The 24454-nt window shown below is 32.4% G+C and overlaps 1 protein-coding gene across 1 annotated transcript in view; it reads right to left on the bottom strand.

Annotated features, from left to right (window-relative positions):
* Positions 1–210: 210 nt before the first annotated feature.
* The window catches only part of LOC146536382 (uncharacterized), a 32764-nt gene continuing 8520 nt past the window's right edge, over positions 211–24454 (bottom strand). The window contains exons 2-4 of the mRNA XM_085190027.1: positions 5306–5584; positions 2361–2550; positions 211–351 (exon numbers count right to left, since the gene is read on the bottom strand). Of these exons, the coding sequence (XP_085046153.1) occupies positions 272–351; positions 2361–2550; positions 5306–5488 (453 nt within the window). The 5' untranslated portion in view covers positions 5489–5584 and the 3' untranslated portion in view covers positions 211–271. The remainder of the gene's footprint in view (positions 352–2360; positions 2551–5305; positions 5585–24454) is intronic.

Raw genomic sequence — 24454 nt, 5'->3', positions numbered from 1 at the left:
GGTTCCCTCTGCCTACCCTGCTATATGCGGGATATACCGTGAAGCTGCGTGACATGACACAAATGTAAAATATTTTAGAGTAATCTCGAGGTCAATAGGCTGTAGGTTGTTGAGATAATGGCAAGGGAATATTAAGTATTAATGAGATGGAACTGGTTAGGAATAATTTCTCTATTTAATATTTTATGGTCATTATACCACTTAACGAATAATTTATTTTCTTAATTTCAAAAGAAAATATGATTTCATTTTTTTTTTCTTTTTCACGCTGTCAGTATTCCACATTAGCAGGCAGAGAGAGCTGCAGTAATAATAGCCGTAGTGTCAAGTCTCCGCGTCCCCACTTTCCACCTAAAATGAAAATATTTAATATTTTACTACCTCGAGTGGGAATCGAACCCACAATAACCTATCGCATTGTCAGTCATATTGTTATGCCTCTGAGTCACGACTGGCATGAATTATTTAATTTATAAGCCTATGGTCCTAACTGGTAAAGTCTTATTTTCTTAGTTAACAACAACCAATAGCGCAATTTAGCATTTAGCGCAATCAACATTAGAAAAGTAATGTACAAGACGATGTTTGCAAAATGAAACAGGAAGGATCTATTTCATATATTAAAAGTGTATCCTACAAAGCCTTCGAAGCCAATTAGGTGTAACTCAATGGTTCAAAAATAAATTCCAACGAATTTTTTGCTAACTGTGAAATTAACGAAGATAACTATGAAAAACAAAAAAACGATTCGAACGTTCAAAGATTTTAATCTACGATTTATATCTGCTACGTGTACTACCTACTGACTTAAAATAATGAAAGTTGGCAAGACACCCTATTGGTGTATAAAACATTTAGAAAATTTCGAAATATAATATATCTATCCATATATGGTTGTACTGTGCCATTAAGGATGTTGCCCGTAATCACCACGCTGGGCATGCGTGTTGGTGCCATTGGAGAGGCCTATGTCCAGCAGTGGACGAGGACAGGCTGATGATTATGATGATCCAATATATTACATGTGTCATCTTATAAAAAAGCTTTAGGAACCGACTATATAGTAAGTTATTTAAAATACTAATTTAAATCTCTCTCTCTCTCTCTCTGCCTACCCTACTACATAAGGGATACAGCGTAAAGCTGTATTTTAAATTCGAACGATTTAATGCATTAAAGATTTATTTTAAAAAATCTTTAAGTTACGCCACTTTAGGCCGTAGCATGTTATATAGGGCACAAAGGAAACCAATCCCATTTAGCTTCGCTTCGCTATTATGGAGGCTAAATTGAATGTTATTCGATCCCAAAGTAAATACTGAACCATGAAACATCTGAATACTTACAAGTTTAATAAATACTTTGAATGACTTCTTCAATTACTGAGACGATTGTGAAATTTTACTACTTATTTCACATTGCAAACGTAGAGAAGGTTCTTCTATAAGTAAATTTCTTCCCAAATTTTCTGCCTCAGATAATCTATACTAATATAATAAAGCGGAAGAGTTTGTTTGTTTGTTTGTTTGTTTGAACGCTAAGATCTCTGGATCTACTGGTCCGATTTTCATTGTTTTTGTTTTGTATGAAAGCTGCATTCTTCAGAAGTGCTATAGGCTATATAACATTACATTACACATATAAACTAATATATTTTAAAGTACATTCTAATTTGACATGCAATTTATTCTGCCATGTTAATAACAACCGTCGTTGCTACGCGACCGCTACCGCGACGTTTTGATATTCATCCTTATGAAAATAAATATAATAGTCACTTTTAGCATTTTATCTAGATTGAAATTATAGTTTACTGTATAACATACTAATAAATAATTAAGGAGATGTCACTGATTCCAAATGACCTAGCCACCTAGCGGGCGGCACAGTACGAGTATGACCGACGCGAAAATATTCTTATAGTTCAAGCAGGCGTAGCCGCGTCCGGGTCCACTAGTTAGATATAAAGTAAATAATTCCTTAGAATTAATATTGTAATATCAATATAAATATAAGTTTATAAAACTTTTGTCTACAAAATTTATATTTGGCTAGACTGTTACGAAATCTTCAGTAAAACTTATTATATTATTTTACTCCTACAATAAACTATACTATTAACTCGTCCTGGTTTTGCCCGGGCATAACCACACTTTTTATATAATATAGGTACATATAATTCTAAAATTAAATGTAAATAACTTCTTACCATATTATTTATTTAAACATTATTTTCTCACCTCATTTTATTTATTAGAAATCGGGGACAGAACCTATTAATACAGATACCAACGCGAATGAACCAACAAATACAATTCTTCTTCAATTCTTCATAAATAAGAACTTAAAAAGAAACTTACCCAAAGCATAATCACAGGATGGTCCAAAGAAGACATGAGCACAGTCATTGTAAGCGTCTATAGCTGATATGACAGCGTACGCCGCGTCGCAGTCAGTCACGTCGTAGGTGAGCCACTCGAATCGAAGCCATGATGGGAGAGTCTCGCTGACCGCATCAGAGAGTAACGCCAGCTCGAGTACAGGTTCTACCTATAATTAAAAATAATTTTAAAAACAACCGACTTCTAATAGTATTAATGAAAATTGAAATTAATATTTTGCCCATTTAATTTCCTGGAGAGATCGAACCCTAAATCTACAATTACAGGCTTGTGATCCTTTATTTTATCTAACTTAAATTAAGATAAAATATATATTTTAAGTCAATATGATGTAGGTGGAAAGAGGTTATTAGGGCATTTGCTTAAAAGTAAATTTCACGCCTACACATAATAATTTTGAATCCAGATGGTAACATAAATATTGAATAGATAGATATGTTCCTATATGTAGGCCATAAATGGTAATTAAAAAAGTATTAAACAGTAAATATTATTATCGTAAATTTAATTTAGGAATAATTTAATTTAGGAATTAAAGCCGTTATTCCGCATGGGCATAAGGGTGTGACTCTAACGTGATGGTGGTGGATTCGATCCCAACTCGAGGAAACGAAATATATACTTAAATTTATATTTCCGTTTCTTCGCTCTGATGTCGAGGCAAAAGGCGGTGTTGAGTTCCGCCACTCAGCACGCAATGCCTCCAGAATTGAGCGGAAAGTGGGGAATGGAGTATCTTAACACTAGGTTTACTCTGCCTACCGTGCTGTGTGGGTTACAGCGTGAAGTTTATAAAAAAATATTTTAAACAAATGAAACATTTTTGAAGCTTTCGAGGCGCAATATAATATTTAATTCTGAATGCAAACACGATAATTATGTGTTTCGGAGTAATGAGCTGATTTCAGTTACCCACTATGACAAGACAAAGCATGGTATTGAGTTAAGCCATTCAACACTTTTGGAAATCGTCCAAGCATTCTAACCGACTTAGCCATAACCTCGCGTATGTTCAAAATTATATATGTTTTCCAAAATATATAGAATACATTCCTCAAAAAAAAGCTAACAAATTTATGTAGCGTTTGTCTCTTATATAAAGTTACTAGGACAAAAACAATAAAGTCTACTACAATAATCTCTAGAGATTCAAAGAAGATTTCAAAGCAATAATAAAATATGATAGAAGATTATAACAAATACAATGCTTTTACTGTCGCATTTTATTAACCACTCAGCTTTGAAGATAACGTTTAGTTATTCGAGATTAAATTTTAAATTTAATAAAGTTACCGCCTTGCTGCTCCCGTTTATACTACACCTTCAATATAAATTTATTATGAAAAGTTTAATAATAAAAGATTTCACGGTGTATCCCGCATATAGCAGGATAAGCAGAAGAAACCTAGTGCTGAGACACTCCGTTCCTCATTTTCCGTCCAATTTTTCGAGGCAACGCGTGTTGAATAGGTAATTAACAGTAGAATAACCACACCAGAACGAAGAAATGAAAATATAAACCAAATAAATCAGCTTCACGCTGGGTACACAGACGGAACCTAGTGTTAAATCCCTCCGTTCCCCACATTCTACCAAATTGTTTTGCCATTGCGTGTTGAGTGGCAGAACTCAACGCCGCGCTTTGCCTTGACACCAGAGCGAAAAAATGGAAATATAAATTAAAATAAATATTTCGTATCCTCGAGTGGGGTTCGAACCTACAACCAGTCAGTTTTACAGTCACATTCTGTGCCTCTGTGATATTATGGGACATTATATGTTAAAGTAACACGATATCTGAGTCACCCCCCCTTATTTAATTTAATTGCATTGTATCGTATGCCCCACCCTTAGTTTCACATGCAGGATATTTATGACCAGTTAGTTAGAAAGTGCTAGTCACTAAATAAATTGTGAAAGTTTTACCCCTTTTTAAAGTCCAACATTAGATTCGTTAAAATATTTATTATATATGACATATTTAATTCTTGTCAATATCTATAAATTTAGTGTCAGTATTTATTAAATTAAATACATCATTTTAGGTAATGATATTTATTACTTTTGTATTCTAGTACATATTTTCTCCTTAATACTAGCATATTTTGCCACTCAACAAGCACTGCCTACAGAATTCAATGGAAAATAGAGAATAGAGTCTCTATGCACTAACTTCTCTCTGCCTACCCTGCTATATCCGGGATACAGCGTGAAGTTAGAAAAAACAAGATATCATTACTTACATGAAAAATCATATTTGTATTCCACACTGTAATCAAGCAAAACAATATTTTTCTACGCCAAGGGCCTGCGGCTGTATAAATATTGTAATAACGCTAAATTTTCTTTATCCCAACAATGCCGAGTTTTATCTTACTTTTACGAAAACTCAAAGATAAATTATATGTTCTTGCAAACTTACTAAATATTCTGTTTCATATTGTTATTTAAGTTGATTGAGTTCATTCATTTAATTTATTTTTTTAGATAATCTAAAAAATAATAGAACTAAAATATCTATCTATATAATATAAAAGGACTTCTCCTCACTGACTGAGGTAAGACGCACGCACAGCCGTAACTGCTGTGCGTAGAAACGTGAAATTTGGACGGATGTTTACTTTCGTAATTTGGACGTCCACTAAGAAGGGACTTTGAAAAATTTTAACCCTAAAGGAGTGAAATAGGGGTTGAAAGTTTGTATGGAAAATTCTTTAAATAGCCACCGATTTTTATAAAATTTGAACTTTAGACTCTTAAAAAAATTTCATTGAACACATTTTTCGTGGTTTATTAGAATTTTCCCCTAAATAAGCAAGCAAAGCTGCGCGCGTCCGCTAGTATAAATATAAAAGTAAAAGAATTAAAATCTAAATAAAACATATTTGTCAAAGTGAACTTACCACAGGTAAGCAAGCATCATACGTAGTATTCTTAGGTAGTAATAGTGCAGCGCGTATCTTACAATTTCCGTCCCTATCGCAGACATTTTCACAGGTTCTCTTCTGAGGCTCTTCCCCCCTACAATTCTGGCCGGCAACGGTTGCTATCGCCCCAAGCAGTATAAAAACCCAGCACCATGACATCTTAACGATATCTGGATATTACGCACATCACTACACTTTTGTTATTTGCTACATATTTAAATTATAACACTTTCATTTCACATGTCACTTTCGAATCTGAAACAAATTAGAAAATTCTGATTACTTAAATTGTATTTTTTTAGCTTTCGAATTTATAAGATATTGTGTGTTGAGCGGCGGAGCACAACGCCGCGCATTGAGTTCTTACCAGCCAGAGCGAAGAAATAAAAATATTAATAAATAATAATTAATTTTCACGATTGAGAATCAAACACGTAACCGTCGTGTATTTTAAGTGGGCAAAAAATATTAATTTTTCATATTGTTTTATAATAGTAAATATTGAAAATAATCGCCAAAGAAAATATTTTAATTTAAATTGTAAGTCCATTGTCCATAGGGGCGTATAGTGATTGTTTAGGATTTTATTTGTAAGCATTGAGCCTTCAAGAGCCTTTCATCTCTTGTTGGAAGTTCGGGGAAACCATATGGTTTTGTCATTTTCCATCCCCTGAGGTCTATGGAAAAGTTATTATATATTATATATTATTTCTGTTTTTTTTTTATTTTAATAATAAATAACAAAAGCCATACGTTCTTCGTTTTTGAGAAGATATAACTTAATGGGCAGAGCGTTAGAAAAGGCGCGGCTTCAAAACTCGTTTCCTAAATAAATATTGTTTTTCTTAGAATAATGACATTACATCTATCGTACATTTTTACTTTATTATTATTGTTCTTTTCTGTTTAATTTTCAGAGTAAATTGATTTTTTTTATTTTAATGACTTAAGAAATCGACCCAGATAAAAGTTTAGTAAATAAAGATTTGAACGACCTAAAGCATCAAAAAGGAAAATAGCGAGTAATATATGGATATTTGACGACCCATCTTCTCTTACGACGAATACTATTTCACATTTTACGTTATTTACGTTTCAATTCACTTCGTCACATCGAAATGGTAAAGTCTTTATAAATATTTCCAGTTTATTTTTCGGCACTAAGAATAACATTTTCAATTTCATTTTACTTTTATATTACTTTCTTCTTTCTTTTCATTGATCTTATTATCTTATAAGTCTTATCTACATTGTAATATCACTACAAAAAAAATCACATCGAAAATAACTAAATGAAGAAACTATTTAAAAAAAGTGATTGTTTCCTTTTAAAGAAAATAGCATTAGATTTCGTTTAAAACTAAACTACAATTATGCCATTCAGAAACAAAGATCGACAGCTTTTCATCGTTTTTGAAATATGAATTAAACTTCATAAAATACTATTTCTCAAATGGTTCATCTCTGGACGACAACCAAGGATCTCATATTTCAATTGTTATTTCCATGTCAAATATTCTGATATCTAACGAATAAACGGTTTTGAAAGTGACTGCTGGACTGTGAAATTGTTCATTGTATAGAGTATATTTGTTTACGGCTTAAAGCCTAGTAAAATATTAAATTATTGTATTGGACATTTTATTTTATAAAATGTTTTTTAGCTTTGCACTGTATCTTGCATATATATAGCAGGATAGACAGAGGGAACCTGGGAACCTAATTCCCGCTTTCCGCCGATTTCTTCAAGTATTGCATGTTGAGTATCGGAACACAACACTGCGCTTTGCCTCGTTACCGGAGCGAGGATGAAAATATTTCATTATATTTTAATTTATAAATATCCACTTATAATTATTTGAAAGTTGTTTAGTATGACACAAGCACTGTCCTAAGAATAGAAGGCGAGAAGAAAAGGAGAACATAAGTTTATAATTGCTACGATAGAAGTTGCAAGGAAATATAAAATAGAAATGCCAACAGTCTCTAGTATTTTCATTTTGAACCTATTTTTTAATTTCATGAATGTTTTAAATTTTACTAAAAATAAAATTTACATGAAAGTTTCATGGTCCAGTAAAAAAATGTAACCTCACAAAGCTAAAATATAAAAACGTTAAAAACTGTTAGACCACTTTTTAAAAGCTTGCCTGTACAAAAGTTCAAAGCTTTAAAAAAACTATGTATATGACTTTCATAAGTTCATTTCTTAGTTAATAGAACTAGGACGTTGAAAAAGTCAAAACTTTTGAAATAAATGTGCGTAACAGTTAAAACTAAAATAATCGTTATTAATTTATCACTTTTAATTATTTCTTTATGTATTAAATGTTTTCCTTTTTTTATATTAAAAGTATGTTGTAACTACTTTTATGAGAGATATACGTGAAAATACGACAGAAAAACCGGACAAGCGCGAGTCGGGATAGTGTTGAAATACGCGTTTTTTTTTAAATAAATTAATAATTAATAATAATAGATCTAAATATATGAATTTCAACTCGATATCTCCAAGAGTACAAGTTTGTATTACGCGGCAAATTTCATACAAAATACCGCAAAAACGATATATAAATTACGTACTTCAAGGGACTATATATACATTTAAATATTTAATATTTCAGCTTAATACATCTACGCAATCTCTAGACAATAATCTTGAAAGACAGGCAACAAACTGATCCTGTAAGGATTAAGAGGTTCTTTTGAGATACGGAACCCTAAAAGTTAGTACTATACTAGACCGTAAATAAATATAAAGTATAGTAGGAACTAGAATATAAATCAGAATATTATTCGAGCATTACTTCCAGCAATATAATGATATTGCCGATGATCTATTTCTAGATGTAATAAAACATTCGTTTCTCAGTATTCTTACACCTGAAGGCGAGATATTTTTAACTTCTGAACAAATGCTTATTGCGTTTTTATACAACTCGATACGTTAACCATTGAGTGACGTTTTTAAAACGATATATACACACATGGAAGATAAACGAGAAAAACTGTTATTGAGGGAATTAATAGAATCCACAACAGTTTTTTTCAAAATGTTTGTCGGTTTGTCTGTCTGTGCGTCTGTACACGCTAATCTTAGAAACAGTTTAACCGATTTTAATATAATTTTCACTGTTAGATTTATTTAAATAGATTATTTATAAATAAAAAAAGTTATATCAATATAAAGTATTACATGCCAATATAAAGTATTACATTATTATATAAAGTATTATTGCCAAGCATTACATTGTTCTTACGATATAAAAAAATAATCTTGTAATCAATTTACAAGTAAATTCTTTAGTGCTACCAAAAGAGGAAATAGAAATGACATTACAATAAAAATATATATTAAATATTATATTTAAAATGGATAATTCCGTATATAAATTATAATTTCGTTAAATATCTTATAACGTAATAGTACGAATAGACTACGACAAAACTTAAGACATATGTCATTTTAAGTCTTTTTAAACCTATCCGAAAACTTTTCAACTACACTAGACACTTCAACACAGTGTATCCACACTGTCGCTGATGAGTGTATAGTGATAATGTACTCATATTTATACAGATACACTCGATGTATACACTGAGTGTATTGTCTATAGCGTCTTAGTCTATTCGTACCTTTAGACTAAAATATGCATAAAGCGTTTTCGGAGATACGTACGGTTACGGAAATTTGGTTTAGTATTCAAATGAGATATTCTGAATGTACACTACGTACATGTGTATAATGAAGATATGTCATGGAGACTTCGTGAAGATTTTGGTCTGAACCCTTAAGACCTGGTTTCATATGTAACATTTTCAAGTGTCATATGCAACTAGCGTAGAATATATTATGTTTAACTGCTAGCAACATGCAAGAATAAGCCTTTTAGGTGTGGTTCATTTGACAGTAGCCACCCCCCAGCTGGGGTTATCATATATAATAGAAAAATATTAATTATTTTATAGTCTCAGTAGGGCAGGAGGAGGGAACCTGGAAATCTAGTTTTAAGATACTCTCTTCCCATTAAGAAACTTCGGTGACACTGCGTGTTAAGTGGCGGAACTCAACGCCGCGTTTTGCTTCGTTACGAACGAGAATCGAACCCACAACCAGTCGCGCGTACAATCACACGCCTGAGTTACATAATTACTTCCATTATATAACGTAACCTATGCAAATTAAAAAAACAAAACAAACGTTTATTTAGCGTTTCTCTTAAATTAAACATGTATACTTTCTTATAAACGATTTCTGACGGATATTTACTCTTCGCCTACTTTTATTTTTGATGTTACATTTTCTAGTTTTAAATTTAAGAATAGTTTAGATCGCGAAGCTGAAGCTGTGCTGTACATTTGTGTGAGTAATTATGAAAGTAGAGCCAGAAAAAAGGTATTTTAAATTAGAGAAAAGTATATTATTAGTAATCAATAAAAAAAATCAACAGAAAAATATATTATGTCAATTCTTCTCCGCTGTATAATGGGTAGTGTCGTTTGGATTTAAAATGAATCGTAGAGTCCACGATTTCTTTTCTTTTTTACTTGTTTTACTTTTAATGGGGCATAAATTAATTAGAATTAAATATATTTTGCAGCTATCAGTACAAGAGATGTTAGCCGGTTATTTCGCAAGTGTTTTATCTATAAATAGACAATGCTCAGCTTCGTAATCTTAAATTGTAGAAGATTGTAGTTAATTGATTCGCTTATTAATTTAAAACACATCCTCAAGCCACAATAGCCTCGAATATTCGATGGAAAGTAGCGAACGAAATGTTCTTCCCTTCTATATGCGGGATAGAGCGTGAAACTGAAAAAAAAATATTTTCTGAAAACAATCTTCGTATACAATAGCAAGACAGGCAAAATAAACCGAGTATAAAGTACTTAAATTTGATAAAAAGTATAATCTATATATATATAAAAGGACTTGTCTTCAAAGACTGAGGTAAGACGCGCGCACAGCCGTAACCGCTGATAGTAGAAACGTGGAATTTGAACAGATGTTTACTTTCGTAATCTGGACATCTACTAAGACGGGATTTTGAAAAATTTTAACCCTAAAGGGGGGAAATAGGGGTTGAAAGTTTGTATGAAAAAAAATAAATCGGCACCGATTCTTATAAAATTTGAAATTTAGACTCTTAAAAATATTTCATTGAACACATGTTTTATGGTTTATTAGAATTCACCCCTAAATAAGCAAGTGAAACTGCGCGCGTCCGCTAGTATGCATATAATACTCTCTCTCTCTATTACACTCTATAATTAATAGAACATGAGACAAAATGGCGTTCTACAGCTTTTATGGCAGAGGTTAGTACTACGAGAACAAGATAAACGACGCCATCACGAATGCATTTGAGAAGGATTTATTTTATACTGTATGTACAGGCTTTAGCTTTCGATTCTTAGTTGGGAAAAAACGGAACCCTTATAGGATCCGGAACCTTTATCGTCCGTCTGTCCATTTGTCAACATCAGTTATCCCGAGGAATCAAGCTAAAATTAATACCAAATATTCAGCTCAGAGAATCAAATCATTATAGAAAATGATAAGCGTCGGATCCTTTAGCAACATTTATTGCCGTGGACCTACTTGGAGAACTTATAATACAAATAAAGTAAAATATCCTAAAGGTAGTTAATAGAAATAAATCATTACAAACTTATATTTATATATTTAAGTTTGTATTTTTTTATATATATAATTACATGCAAATATTCTATATTCCTACAAAAATCATTTTCAAGCTTTTATTTTTATAGAAGCCAGTCGTGGCGCAGGGCACAAAGCGTGACTGTAAAACCGACTGGTTGTGGGTTCGATCCCCACTCGAGGATATGAAAACTAGGTTCCCTCTGCCTACCCTGCTGCGTGCGGGATACAGCGTGAAGCTGATTTAATTTAATTTTAATTTATTTAAAATACTAAGAAACTTCCAACTAATTATTTCATGTCACAAGAAGACAAATCGTTGAAACATATCTTACCACTTAGTTGTCTCGAACACTAGTAAAGAAATTAGATGTTATTTTTCTTGTACTTTTAATTTAAAATTTATTTTTAAGCCACAAATGAGATTGTATTAATTTTAAAAGTATTAAAAGTGTAAATTTATGAACGACTTCCAAGCGATTATTTTCCCATAACGTTCCCGCCATTTGCATTTCTCCTTACTTTCTTTTTTTTTTTTAATTTAGACTACCAGTGGCTCATGTTACCAGCTTTAGTCTTAAACAATATTTTTATTATTTTATTTGTAATAATATTTTATAAGTTTTTAAATTATTTACATGATATTTTTTAGGCAAGTCGTTGTGCAGGGGCACTAGCATATGACTGTAAAGCGCTATAGGTTGTGGGTTCATAACACAATACCTTGAGAATTCGCCGGAAATTGGGGAACGGAAGTGTGTGAATGGGAACCGAGTGTCTTAATATTAGGTTCCCAGGTTTCATCTGTCTACCCTGCTACATAAGTGCGAGATAAAGCGTGTAAAGGTAACAAAATATACCCACGCAAAAGTACACAAAAAATATACAAAGAGCTTCGAAATTACAATATAATAAAAAACATTTTGTATCCATACCTTCCATACCTATATTATAAATTCGAAAGTATGTCTGTCTGTCCGTCTGTCTTTTACGCAATCAGGCCCAAACCGCTAATTTAATTGTGATAAAATACTCATATAGAGATACTTTAGGGTCTCGGGATGAACATAGGATACTTTTTTTTCTCACATTTGTATTATTTTCGATATATACCAATATATTAAAATATTTATAAATTTGACATGCAATTTATTCCGCCACGTTAATAACAACCGCCGTTGCTAAGCAACGATTTGCTAAATTTTTTGTTAGAAAACGTCACCCAAAATGAGCTTGCTTAACGCATCTCTCTATTGAAACCTGAAAATAATTTCATAAATATATTTAATAAATATTCGTATAGTTCAAGCGGGCGTAGCCGCGTTCGGGTCTCGCGTTCGGACTAGTTAAGAAATAAAAGGAATTAAATGCAGTCTGCAATGTTTCGAATAATCGAACTGTTACATATGTATGAAATTATCTTAATTAAAACAACATTACGACCATCAGAAGGGAAATGCAATATCCTCATTATTATTTTCGTTTCCCCTACTAAATTAAATGAATGTTTGTACTGTACTAGTAGCTTTTTCCGACTTCTTCTGTATATTTCTTTAAAAATTTGATTTTGGATTATTATAATAAATGGCACAGCAGCAAAGAATTTGACTGGAAACGACGGTTGATTATGGGTTCGATTTACACTCCGTGAAATTAATTATGTTCCGTTACTTAACACGCAGTGCCTCTAAGGGTGTCACTAAGGGCAGAAAGTGGAGAGCGGAGTGTCCCAACACTTGATTCAATCTATCTACCTGGCGATGCAGGATACGGCGGCAAATTAAAAAAAAACGTTATTATATTACCTTTTTTAATATTCTAATATTTTATGGCTTAGTACTTAAATTACATTAATCTAAAAATACATATAGAATTACACAGATTAAAAAGCTTAGATGGAAGCTTATGTCATCGTATTAACAAGCAATCGATTATAGTACCTTTAACCTTCATCAGCATCAGTAGGAAAATAATGTCGAACTCGTAATTCTTATTGATTTATTACTCGAATTAAATGACGAATTCCGTGAACTTGGCACCACTGCGCAGGTTTTATTATCAAAATGGTATTTAATCTAAATCCTAGCGTCAAATTCGTCTGTGCAATATCTTTGATATGTTCCAACGTTCGTCAGATAGTAAAAGTTTGGTAAATTTTGTGCACATATATAGAAACAAAAGGAAATATTAAAAGTGGTTGAACTATTATTTTACATATAATTTTAAAATCATCTTCACGCTTTATCCCGCACACAGCAGGGTAGGCAGAGGGAACTTAGTGTTAAGACACTCCGTTTCTCATTTTCCGAATTCCGGAGGTATTGCGTATTTAGTGGCGGAACGCCGCGTTTCACTTAGACACTAGAGCGAAGAAATGAAAAAATAAATATTATATACAATTTTAATTCCAAAATACCTTCTCCTTTATATTAACATCCATATATAAAAAAGGAAATTCGAAAACAAAAAACAACATGAGGGTGTGTTAATCCCATGAAAAACACCATGAAGGCCGTGAAGATAAAACTATCGACATCAGTTCTATTGGAATGACGACATATCGATAAACATATGAATATGACGTAAGACAGTTTGTCTGTGTTATATATTGTCAGTAATTCAACAGACCCTCATGGCACAGTGGTTCCTTGTATCTTACTGTTAATGGGTTTGGAACTTATAAAAATAAAAATAATGCTTTAAATTATTTTCTGCCAAATTCTGGAATTCTGAACTGAATGAAATTTAATATTTTCATTTCTTCGCTCTGGTGTTAGGACAAAAGCGCGGCTCAAGAATTCGGCAGAAAGTGGGAAACGGAATTGTCTTAATAAGAAAAGATATCTGAACACTAGGTTCCCGGGTTCCCTCTGCTATCTGTGGAATACAAAGAGAAACTAAAATTAAAATATATATATTTTTTATTCCTCTATGACATGTACTCTAAGTTTAAAAGCATAAATGAGTAATTAACAGCAAGAATAGCTTTCATATGTGTCCATTGCATTGCGAGTTTTATCGTGACATTAAACACGAAAATAAACGTAAACGTAACGAGTAAACGATAGTATTGTTTTTAACGTTTGTTTGTAATTAATATTATTTTATAGGTTGAAATGTACGGCACGCTTATATCGACTGCATATACTCGTATTTTGATATTTTCTTATAGAGAAGTGATATCTTTCAGGAGAAAAAAATGGATTTTATAGTAGGGTAGGCGGAGAGTTTCTAGTGCTAGGATATTCCTTTCCAGTTGAACTGCGCCATTCAACCCGCAACGCCACTAGAATTCGACGAAAAATGGGGAAGAGAGTGTCTTAACAATAGGTGCCCTCTGTCTACCCTGCTATGTGAGGGACAGAGCATAAAGCGAAAAAAAATATAATTTATGATCAAATATTAGACATGACAGAATTCATAATATTATTTGTAGAATTTATTTATTTCAGACTACTTGATTAAAAGACAACGGAAATTGGAAATTATATGAAAATCAAGTAATTTTAACATCCACATTTGAGTACATAGTCCCTTGCAGGGTAAATGGACTGTAATAATTCAAAGACCCCTTCTGTGGGTTGGACGAAATCTATTTACTAAGTCATATATAATGTTATAAGAGATAGGTGTAGGCCGTTGATATAATTTAAATTAATTTTTAAGAGTTAGTTGTTTAATGTAGAGATTTCGATTAACTTTTATAATATCGGAAATATCATTTTTTGTAACTTTCTGTCAAATTATTAAATTTCTACTCATACAATTCGTGGAAGTCCATGAATTAGGGGTTCTAAACCACAACCGTCACATTTACTATAGTCTACTATCTATCTATAGTGTATACTTATAATAAAACCGTAAGAGGGGTCTGTACTTGGAAGATATTTTAATTTTTTTTTATTGGGAACCTTTATTAACGTAATAGAACCCAAAACAATGATTTTAATTTTTTTGTCTGTTTGTCTGTGCGTTTGTTATCACTAATCTTAGAATCAGCTTATCTAATTTAGATGCGGTTTTCACTATTGGATTTTGGCAAGCTTCTGAAAACATAGGGCTTATTTATTACAATCGATTCATAAATTAAAAAAACATGCCAATTTAAAGTACTTAGTTCGACAAACTTGTTAATTGCCGTAACAGTTATTTTATACAACCGTTTTGCTGAATTAACTAAATCTTTAGCTTTCAATTTCTTTATTAATATTTCCATTTCAAGCGGGCGTAGCACCGCACGGGACCGCTAGTTCCTAAATAAACTAAATCTTCAAAAACGGCTCAAAAAAATGTACTCTCTAAATTATTAGTTCCACGACAGATTAAGTATTTTCATAGCAAGTAATCTTTAGATAAATTTATTTTTAACTTTGAAGTGGTGTTATCTGCATCGAGTGCTTCGCCCACTACCGACCGCCCGTACGCAGCTATGATAACGTAAACATTTCTTACTAACTATCGATTGTGAGTCTCGATTGCTTTGCAAATATCACTTTTGTGAGGCTTTATAATAAATCTTTTGATATATTATATTGAAATTAATGTAGGACAGAAGTAATTTAATTAATTAATTATTATTAATTTTATAATTAATTCATTATATTAAAACTAATGGCGCAGGAGGAACTGATTGTATATGTGATAGTTATGGATTCGATTCTCAACAATAAATATTTATGAGTTTAATGTATTTAATTTTTATGTAAAGTTAAAATTTGCTATATTTTATAACGCCAAATCAAATGATTAAAATATTTTTAATAAAAGCATCTCGACTTAATTTTTTTGAATTCTCATAAAATTACTGTAAATATTGAACGCAGTTCTAAGTTTCTAGTAATAAAACATAGAATTAAAAACAGTAATTGGCTATTTTCATGTAGTATCTTCATTTTCTTCGATCTAGTGAAATAAGAGACAACGTTGGGATCCTTTTGATATTTTGGAAATAAAGTAAACAGAAATATATAAGCAATATCTAATATAGATAATGCGGGAAATTTATCTAGCTTCACGCTATATCCCGCACACAGCAGGGTAGGCAGAGGGAACCTAGTGTTAAGACACTCCGTTCCCCACTTTCTGCTGAATTCTGGAAGCATTGCGTGTTGAGTGGCAGATCTCAACGCCGCACTTTGCCTCGACACCAGAGCGAAGAAAGGAAATATAAACGTAAATAAATATTTCACTTCCTCGAGTGGGGATCGAACCCACAACCATCGCGTTACAGTCACACCCTTATGCAAGAGTGCAACCCCTAAAAAAGAATAATCAAAATCGGTTCACCCAGTCGAAAGTACCTCCTCCTTTTTACAAAAGTCGGTTAAACAAAAATACTATGACCGTGATAAAGCATTCTCGCCGACCAAATAGCAATAAGATAAACATTTGTTTTCAACGATGGAATGATTCAAAGCGATCGTTTAAATAGAACAGATTGGAGGAGACGATTGACACGGTTTCCGAAAATTTACGATTTATTTTAATACTAGCGGACGCGCGCAGCTTCGCTTGCTTATTTAGGGGTGAATTCTAATAAACCACGAAACATGTCTTCAATGAAATATTTTTAAGAGTATATTTCAAATTTTATAAAAATCGGTGGCGATTAGAAGATTTTTCCATACAAACATTTCAATCCCCTATTTGCAACCTTAGGGGGTGAATTCTAGAAAACCATGAAACATGTGTTCAATTAAATACTTTTAAGAGTCTGAATTTCAAATTTAATAAAAAATGGTGCCGATTTAAAAAAATCGATACAAACTTTCAACCCCTTATTTGCACCCTTAGCGGGAGAATTCTAGAAAATTATGAAACACGTATTCAATTAAATACTTTTAAAAATCTAAATTTCAAATTTTATAAAAATCGGTGCCGATTTAATTTTTTTTCCATACAAACTTACAACCCCTATTTCACCCTTTTAGGGTTATATTTTTTTAAAATCCCTTCTTAGTGGATGTCTAGATTACAAAAGTAAACATCTGTCCAAATTCCACGTTTCTACGCACAGCGGTTACGGCTGTGCGTGCGTCTTACCTCAGTCAGTGAGGACAAGTCCTTTTATATATAGATTAATATATATTTTTTTCATTACTGCGAATTGTCTCTGGTTTCGCAGAAAGAATTATTTGCGATTTTCTAGTTGTAGATGTGATCTAAAAATATTGCTTATGAAAATGTTATCAAAATCGATTCAGCTATTTTCAAGATTAGTCTTAAGAAAAAAAACACTTTATTATAATAATCTGAAAACTGTTTCACAGACTGATAAATTATAATTATTCATACATATTTGTATTTTTTTCTCATTTAACTTTAAACTTAAAATTTACATATGTTTTAATTATTATTATTATTATTATACAAATACTAAATACTGAAAAAATATTACAGTTGTGCATAAAAACAATTTTGTTCTTTTTTATTTTCACATAACTAAAACTTTTTCAAATTGATTGCTTAGGATTAATGAAACATTTTTATCCCCAGACTAGATTTGAACCCAGAACTTTTGTATAAACATACAAAACTGAGTAATTCTATTAACTAGAACTAAATATTATAAACTACAACATTCACAGATTAAATCATATCTGGCAATCTAAAACAAATTGGACAATTATTAATTTGATTGAGAATCTACTATACAATTGCTTATTTAGGATTTCTAATTAAAATTATAATCATGATCGTTCATAATTATAGAAACTGTCATTAATTTTGCTTCACTTACCAGTTGGGTCAAAAGCAAAGAAAAACAGACTAAAAATGTAAATCTACAACTTTTTATAAACTAGAAGATTGGATTCAACAATTGCTAAAAAAAAAATTAAACCCATTCTTGTCTTATTTTCTTACTAGAAATCATTCAATCGTGATATTACCTATTATTTATATGTAAATTAAATCATTAATTATTTCTTCCACACATGTGCCTCACAGCTAACTTCAAAGTAAAAATAAATTGTCAACCTGTAATAGGCACTTAATTAATTTTAATCTTATATTTATTGGCCAATTGTGGCGTAGGGGTGAACCAAAGCATGACTGTATATGGGACTTGGGACGGTTATAGGTTCGATTTCCAGTTCAGAAATATTTATTATTTTAATTTACTTACTCTGGTAATGAGCTTCTGGCAAATGCTTTGGTTTTGGCTTTGATTTCCGCTACTCAATACGCACTGCTTCTATAAATCGGCGGAAAGTGCGGAATAAAAGTGTGCCTTAACACTATTTTCCCAGGTTCCCTCTGTCTATTCTGATATGCGGGATATAGCGTGAAGCTAAGCTTTTTGCTATATTCGCTCAATTTATAAAAAAAATAAAGCACGACTATCTCTGAAAAGCAATTGCCCTATCACCTAGAATCATCTAAAGAGCTTAAAAATCCATGAACTGACAGCAAGAACCTTTTGTTCAGCTATCACATGTACTTCTTTTGTAGGGAGCAGTAAGATATTACGCGCACTTTAATTTCTTAAACATTCTTTAAGTCTTTTGAAATATTTCAGTCAAAATACAAAAACGTTGATATGAAATTTGGACTTTTCATTGGGGTTCCTTAAAAGGTAAAAAACGGAACCCTTATATGATCACTTTGTTGTCCGTCAGTCACGATCATTTATCTTGAGATTGCATGGATATATTAATAAAAAATTATAATTAAATCAGCTTCACGCTCTATCCCGCACACAGCAGAGTTTTCATATAGAAGCTAGTGTTAAGACACTCTACTCCCCACCTTCCACCTAATTCACGAGGCATTGCGTAACTAGTAGCGGAACTCAACGCCGCACTATTCTTCGAAACCACGGCGAAGAAATGAAAATATTATATATTTCATTTCCTAGAGTCCACTCAAGGAAGTAAAATCGAACCCACGTCAGTCACGCTAGTTTTCCTGCGCCACGAGGCACCTGGCCTTCAAGTAACATTGGTTAAAAGGAAAACATGTAAACTATTGAAAACTATGACGCACATACTACGACAATCAGCTCCTTTAGGTTGTTTATATCTTAATTAATATATAGAACAATTATTATTATCTTATAACAATGGCGCCAATACATTGTCAAACACTTTAAACTATAAGAGTTTTATTTATAGCTTTATAATTACAAATTACGTATTTTCTTCAATTGTTTAATAGGGGAACCTAGGTTGAGGAAATCCTGGCGAAGTAATCGCGACGGTTGTGAGTTCCATTCCCACTTGGAGTTCGGAGAAATATTAGTAACAAATTTTTGCCTCTTTGTTTAGTTCTTAGAAGCCAGTCGTGCTGCAAAAACACAAATTGTGACTGTAGATACGACAAGTTGGGGGTTCGATTTTCACTCGAGAAATTTAAATGTTTAATATTTCCTTCGCCCTGTTGTCGATGCACGCAATGTCTCCTGAATCAGCGGCAAATGGGGAACGGAGTATGCTAACACAAGGTTCCTCCGGCCTTCAATTAGTATATACCCTCGGTTCCATTCCTTTCATTCAACTTTTTTATAAAATCCTCCTTTCTGCTATAAGTCTGCAAAACAATGGAAAAGTAAGAAATGTCCTGTACATACGGTACGTTTGATATAGTGAGAAGAATCGAAGACCAGCGTACGTGGGCGTCGGAAGAACAAAGTAAGTTGCTTGGAAGGGAGGATTCAAACGCGAGTATTGTTCATTAAAACAAAACTACCTACCTTTTTTTATAGTTAACGAAGATATTTTGTCGCAGCTTATGAGTTAGGATCCATTCTTGTTATTTACAATAAAAAAAAATTATCAGCTTCACGCTGTATCCCGCATATTGCAGGATAGGCAGTGGGACCCAGTGTTAAGACACTCCGTTCCCCATTTTCTGCCGAATTCTGGAGGCATTGCGTGTTGAGTGGCAGAACACAACGCCGCGGTTTGCCTCGACACCAGAGCGAAGAAATTGAAATGTCAAATGTGAATCGTAGCCCAACTCTGCACTTGTGACTAGGATTGAGTAGATGGTGTTACAAGCAAACATTTTTATTTGTTTACTATTAACATTTATTTATATTTTTCATTGAAGAATCAAAATAAAAGCCAAATCAGTACAATATAAATAAATATAAACATTTATCTTTATCTAACACATTCCGTTTAAAAAAATATGCAAATTTTGTAAAATATTCTTGCATAATTCACAATGGCATACGTTTTCATATAAAGCCTTGTTTCAGAATTTTTTCATGTCCAAAACAAATTCTATCAAATAAAACACTACCTACACAAAATGAATTTTAAACTAAAGCGTTTTTTCTCGTTATTTCAATGACATTTTGTTAATCGTTTGGAGTTAATGAAAGCAGAAAAAAGGATTTAACAATACATTATATAACAGACTAGCGACCTGCTCGCGGCTTCGCCCGCTTGAACTGCTACTTTTAAAAGAAAGAAAAATTAATATAATATGAAAAATACATGACAGAATTTTTTTCATATTTTTCTCATAACTGTCACGACTTGGTCTATCACCTGTTTTCGTTTTATCGTTGACTCCTGGGACACAATGTATATTCCTTTTTAATCACATTATAAACATAACAATTTAAACGAAAATATATCTAGTACTGACATTTTCAACTTATCTATATTGGCTCCAGTACATCTCCCTGTACTCATACACTGCTTATGCAAAGCGGCATCGTGAAATGATTCCGCTAACATAATTATATGAAAATAGCTTGTAACACAAGTATATTTCGAAATTTTCACCTAATATTGCATAATAAAGTAAAAATATGAAATTGTTTTAGGCCGTCGTTGCGCAGCGGCACTAGGGTGTGACTGTAACGCGACGGTTGTGAGTTCGATCCCCACTCGAGGAAGTGAAATATTTATTTACGTTTATATTTACATTTCTCCAGAATTCGACAGAAAGTGTGGAACGGAGTGTCTTAGTACTAGGTTCCCTCTGCCTATCCTGCTGTGTGCGGGATACAGCGTGAAGCTACTACTGTATAAAAATTTACATTTAATTGGCGTTTATGTGCTTTATGCTTTAAAAAATGTGTAAGGGAGAAATAATAAATACATTTTAATTATAAGAATCCCCTCAATAGAATGTGCAGTCTTAACCATCATAGTACGAGGCACGTCCGAATGGCGACGCAACGTCGTCAGTAGACGAAGATTTAATAAAATTATTGAAAACTAAAAAAGTATTTAACCTCAATTTAGTTTTGATCATACATAATGAATAAATTTTCTTAGAAATAATTTTATTTATTAGACTTATTACTAAGAAAAGTTTAAAAATTTCGTGTCCTATTATTTTTTTTTAGCTTTTCCAATGTCCCATTTTTACTTTTAAAATATTGGATATCTTTTTGAGGGCAATCGTGGCACAGAGGCACAATCGTGCGACCGTCAGCAACATATTATGGGTTTGAATCCCACTAGAGAAAATGAAACATTTAATATTTTGATTTCCTCGACCTGGTAACGTAAGCGTTGTGTCGAGTCCCGCCACTCGACACGCAATCCATAGTTTGAAAAGTGTAAAATGAAAGTCTCTTATTCGGAACGGATTGTATTGAAACTAGGTTCCCACGTTCCCACTACCTAAGTGTGAGATAAACGTGACATTTGCTTATGATTTTTATTACATAATTTTATTTTTTAAATATAATAAAACTGTACACAAGGTACAATCTGCTTACCCTGCCGTGTACAGGAGGATTTCTTTTTTACTTTTAAAAAAATATATTTTAACAATTTTAAACTGAAGAAAAGAAAATATCATATAATCCACTGAGCAGCAACGGCATAACAATCTCATTACTGGGAAACGCTTCCGTAAACACATAATTTATGACCCCCTAAAAGGGATTAATTTATTTGTAGAAAATTATTTATACAGTGTTAAGAAAATATAAACGTATATATATATAAGTAAAATAATTCAATTTGCCTATATGTGAATTTAGGTCAAAGCTCAAAAATAAGTTAAAATATTACACGTAGGTGAGGCTGTCGTGGTGCCGTGGTACAAGCGCGTCATTTCTTCGCTCTGGTAAGGAGGATAGCGCGGCGTTAAGTTCCGCCAATCAACAATGCTTTGAAAATTATGCGGAAAATGGGGAACGGAGTGTCTTAATATTAGGTTTTCATGACGAAATACAAAATTCTTTGTTGGTGGAAATGTAAACCTATTTTATTTAAAAGGAGTCCAACCCGCCTAAGCGTTACTCGCTTGTTTTTCGCAGTGGAAACCGGGCTTTAGTTTCGATATTTAACCTGACTTAATTAATAATTAATTATAATTATTTATAGCATCTCGTCCTACACAATATTGCTGAAAGCAACGCTGCAAATATTAAATCAATATTCAGCAATTCTTGGAACAATTACCAAGAGCTTTGAGAATTCATTTCAATCAAAGTTTAAAATTTATTTATTTTTAAATAATTGGTTTGGTATTTCTTTTTGATCTTTATATTTTATTTGTTTCTTTTTTAAATATGCAAAAAATATATGTACTCCGTTTAACACTTTTCATCTACTTTAGAGACAGTGCATAGCGGCTGAGAAAATAGTTTATTTTTTAAATATAACGTGGGTCGTGAGACAGTCGTGATGCAGTGGCACAAGTGTATGACTAAACGCGACAGATTGCGGGTTTGATACGAGGAAATAAAATATTTAAAATTTTCATTTCTTCGCTCAGATCTCGAGGCAAGAGCACAGCGCGAGTTCCACCACTAAACACACTATGCCTTCAAAATTCATCTGAAAGTGGAGAGTAGAGTGTGAGAGCGAAAAAACTATTATAAAAAACATTTAAAAGGATGATAATTAATTAAAACAACAATATCAATTTAATTTAAGTACAATTAATGAAAACAAACATAATCCACAGCTTTCGGTATAACAAAGCTCATTCATAAACATAACACAAACTATTAGTTACATATGTGCGTAATAAATTTAATAATTAGTTTTTGATTACCTATATTAATTAATTAAGCATGGAATTAAAATGTATTGTTATACTAAGTATATTATTTTATTTAAGAATTGGAGATAAACTAGTTGTCGCTCGCGACTTCATTTGCGTAGACATTACGTAAAATGGCAAATCTCTTTTTTTCCCGCTGTCGTAGTCCTCTCTAAGTTCTACTACCTAAATTAACTACTCTAAATTAAAAATATCAACTATCAACAACTTTCTAAGTCCAATAAGTTCCCGAGCGGGAATCGAACTTACAGCCATCGCGTTTAAAATCACACGCTTGTGCCTGCCTCGGCGGACTTCCTCATTTCTCTCCCAGCCTATTATCCTGCTATATGCAGGATAAAACGCTATAAGCCGAAAAAAATATTTTAAAAATCTTAAAATATAATTATCATATAACAATAAATAAGCAAAACAACTGCAATTCATCACTTCGCACGCGAGTAAAGTTCAAAAACGTATTTACAATGACGCTAACACGCTGTCTACGGAACTATTAATAACTCAAAGTCTTTCTAGCTTTCTCTTATATATATATACAAAGAAATATATATATTGTCTTATAGTTTTAAAGCTTTTATAAATTTTATAAAAGCTTTTAAAAGCTTTTCAAGTTCTATTGTCTAAGTTTAATGTTTGAGAATAAAAGTTAGATAATACGAAGTGACGGTTGAAATTGTGAAATTTATTTCTTTCAGCTTCAATGCACGTTTATTGTTTATTTTTTTAGCTTCACACTGTATCCCATATATGGCAGCGTAGACACATAAAGCTTAGTGTTCGTACACTCTCTCACTCTCTGTTCTCTATTTTCCGTCCGTTTTTCGGAACATTTAATGTTGTACTAATTAGATTTCACATGTTTCTCACTCTCACTCTCATATAAATAGCACAAATACGCCTACATGGGTAATGGAGATTGTAATAAAGGAACATTTTTATAGGTCTATATTAGAGTAATGATTGTTTTACGACATACCGTAACGTGAAACATTGTAATATGATATAATGAAATCTTACGGCTGCGGGATTGATTACCACTCAAAGAAATGAAATAGTTCATATTTTCATTACTTCGCTCTGATAACGAGGCAAAGGCCATTGAGCTCTGCAGTTCATCACGCAATGCTTCCAGAATTAGGTGAAAAGTTCAGAACGAAAGTGTCTTAATGGGAACGGAGTGACTTAATTCAAGGTTTCTAGTTTCTTCTTCACTATAAAGGGAATCCATGTACCAAGTAAGACACTGTCGTACCGCCGCACCGACTCAAAATGTATTTTATTTATTTCCTTATTAAAACAGTATCAAATCCTTTTTACTTAAGAAAAAGCAAGAAGAAGCTTTAATGAATATTGTTTTGTTAAGATTGCAATAGAGCCCGTCCTGGCGCCGGGGCACAAACTGTAACGCGACGGTTGTAGGTTCAATCCCAGTCGGAGGAATTATATTTTATTTATTAGTACTATCATATCTTTACTCT

The sequence above is a fragment of the Heliconius melpomene genome, chromosome 9 (genome assembly GCF_056956725.1).
Source record: "Heliconius melpomene rosina isolate 202511_hmr_F chromosome 9, ASM5695672v1, whole genome shotgun sequence".
NCBI classification, from domain to species: Eukaryota; Metazoa; Arthropoda; class Insecta; order Lepidoptera; family Nymphalidae; genus Heliconius; species Heliconius melpomene.
Note: the sequence above shows the minus strand (reverse complement) of the source record. Positions and strands in the feature narration are given on the sequence as shown.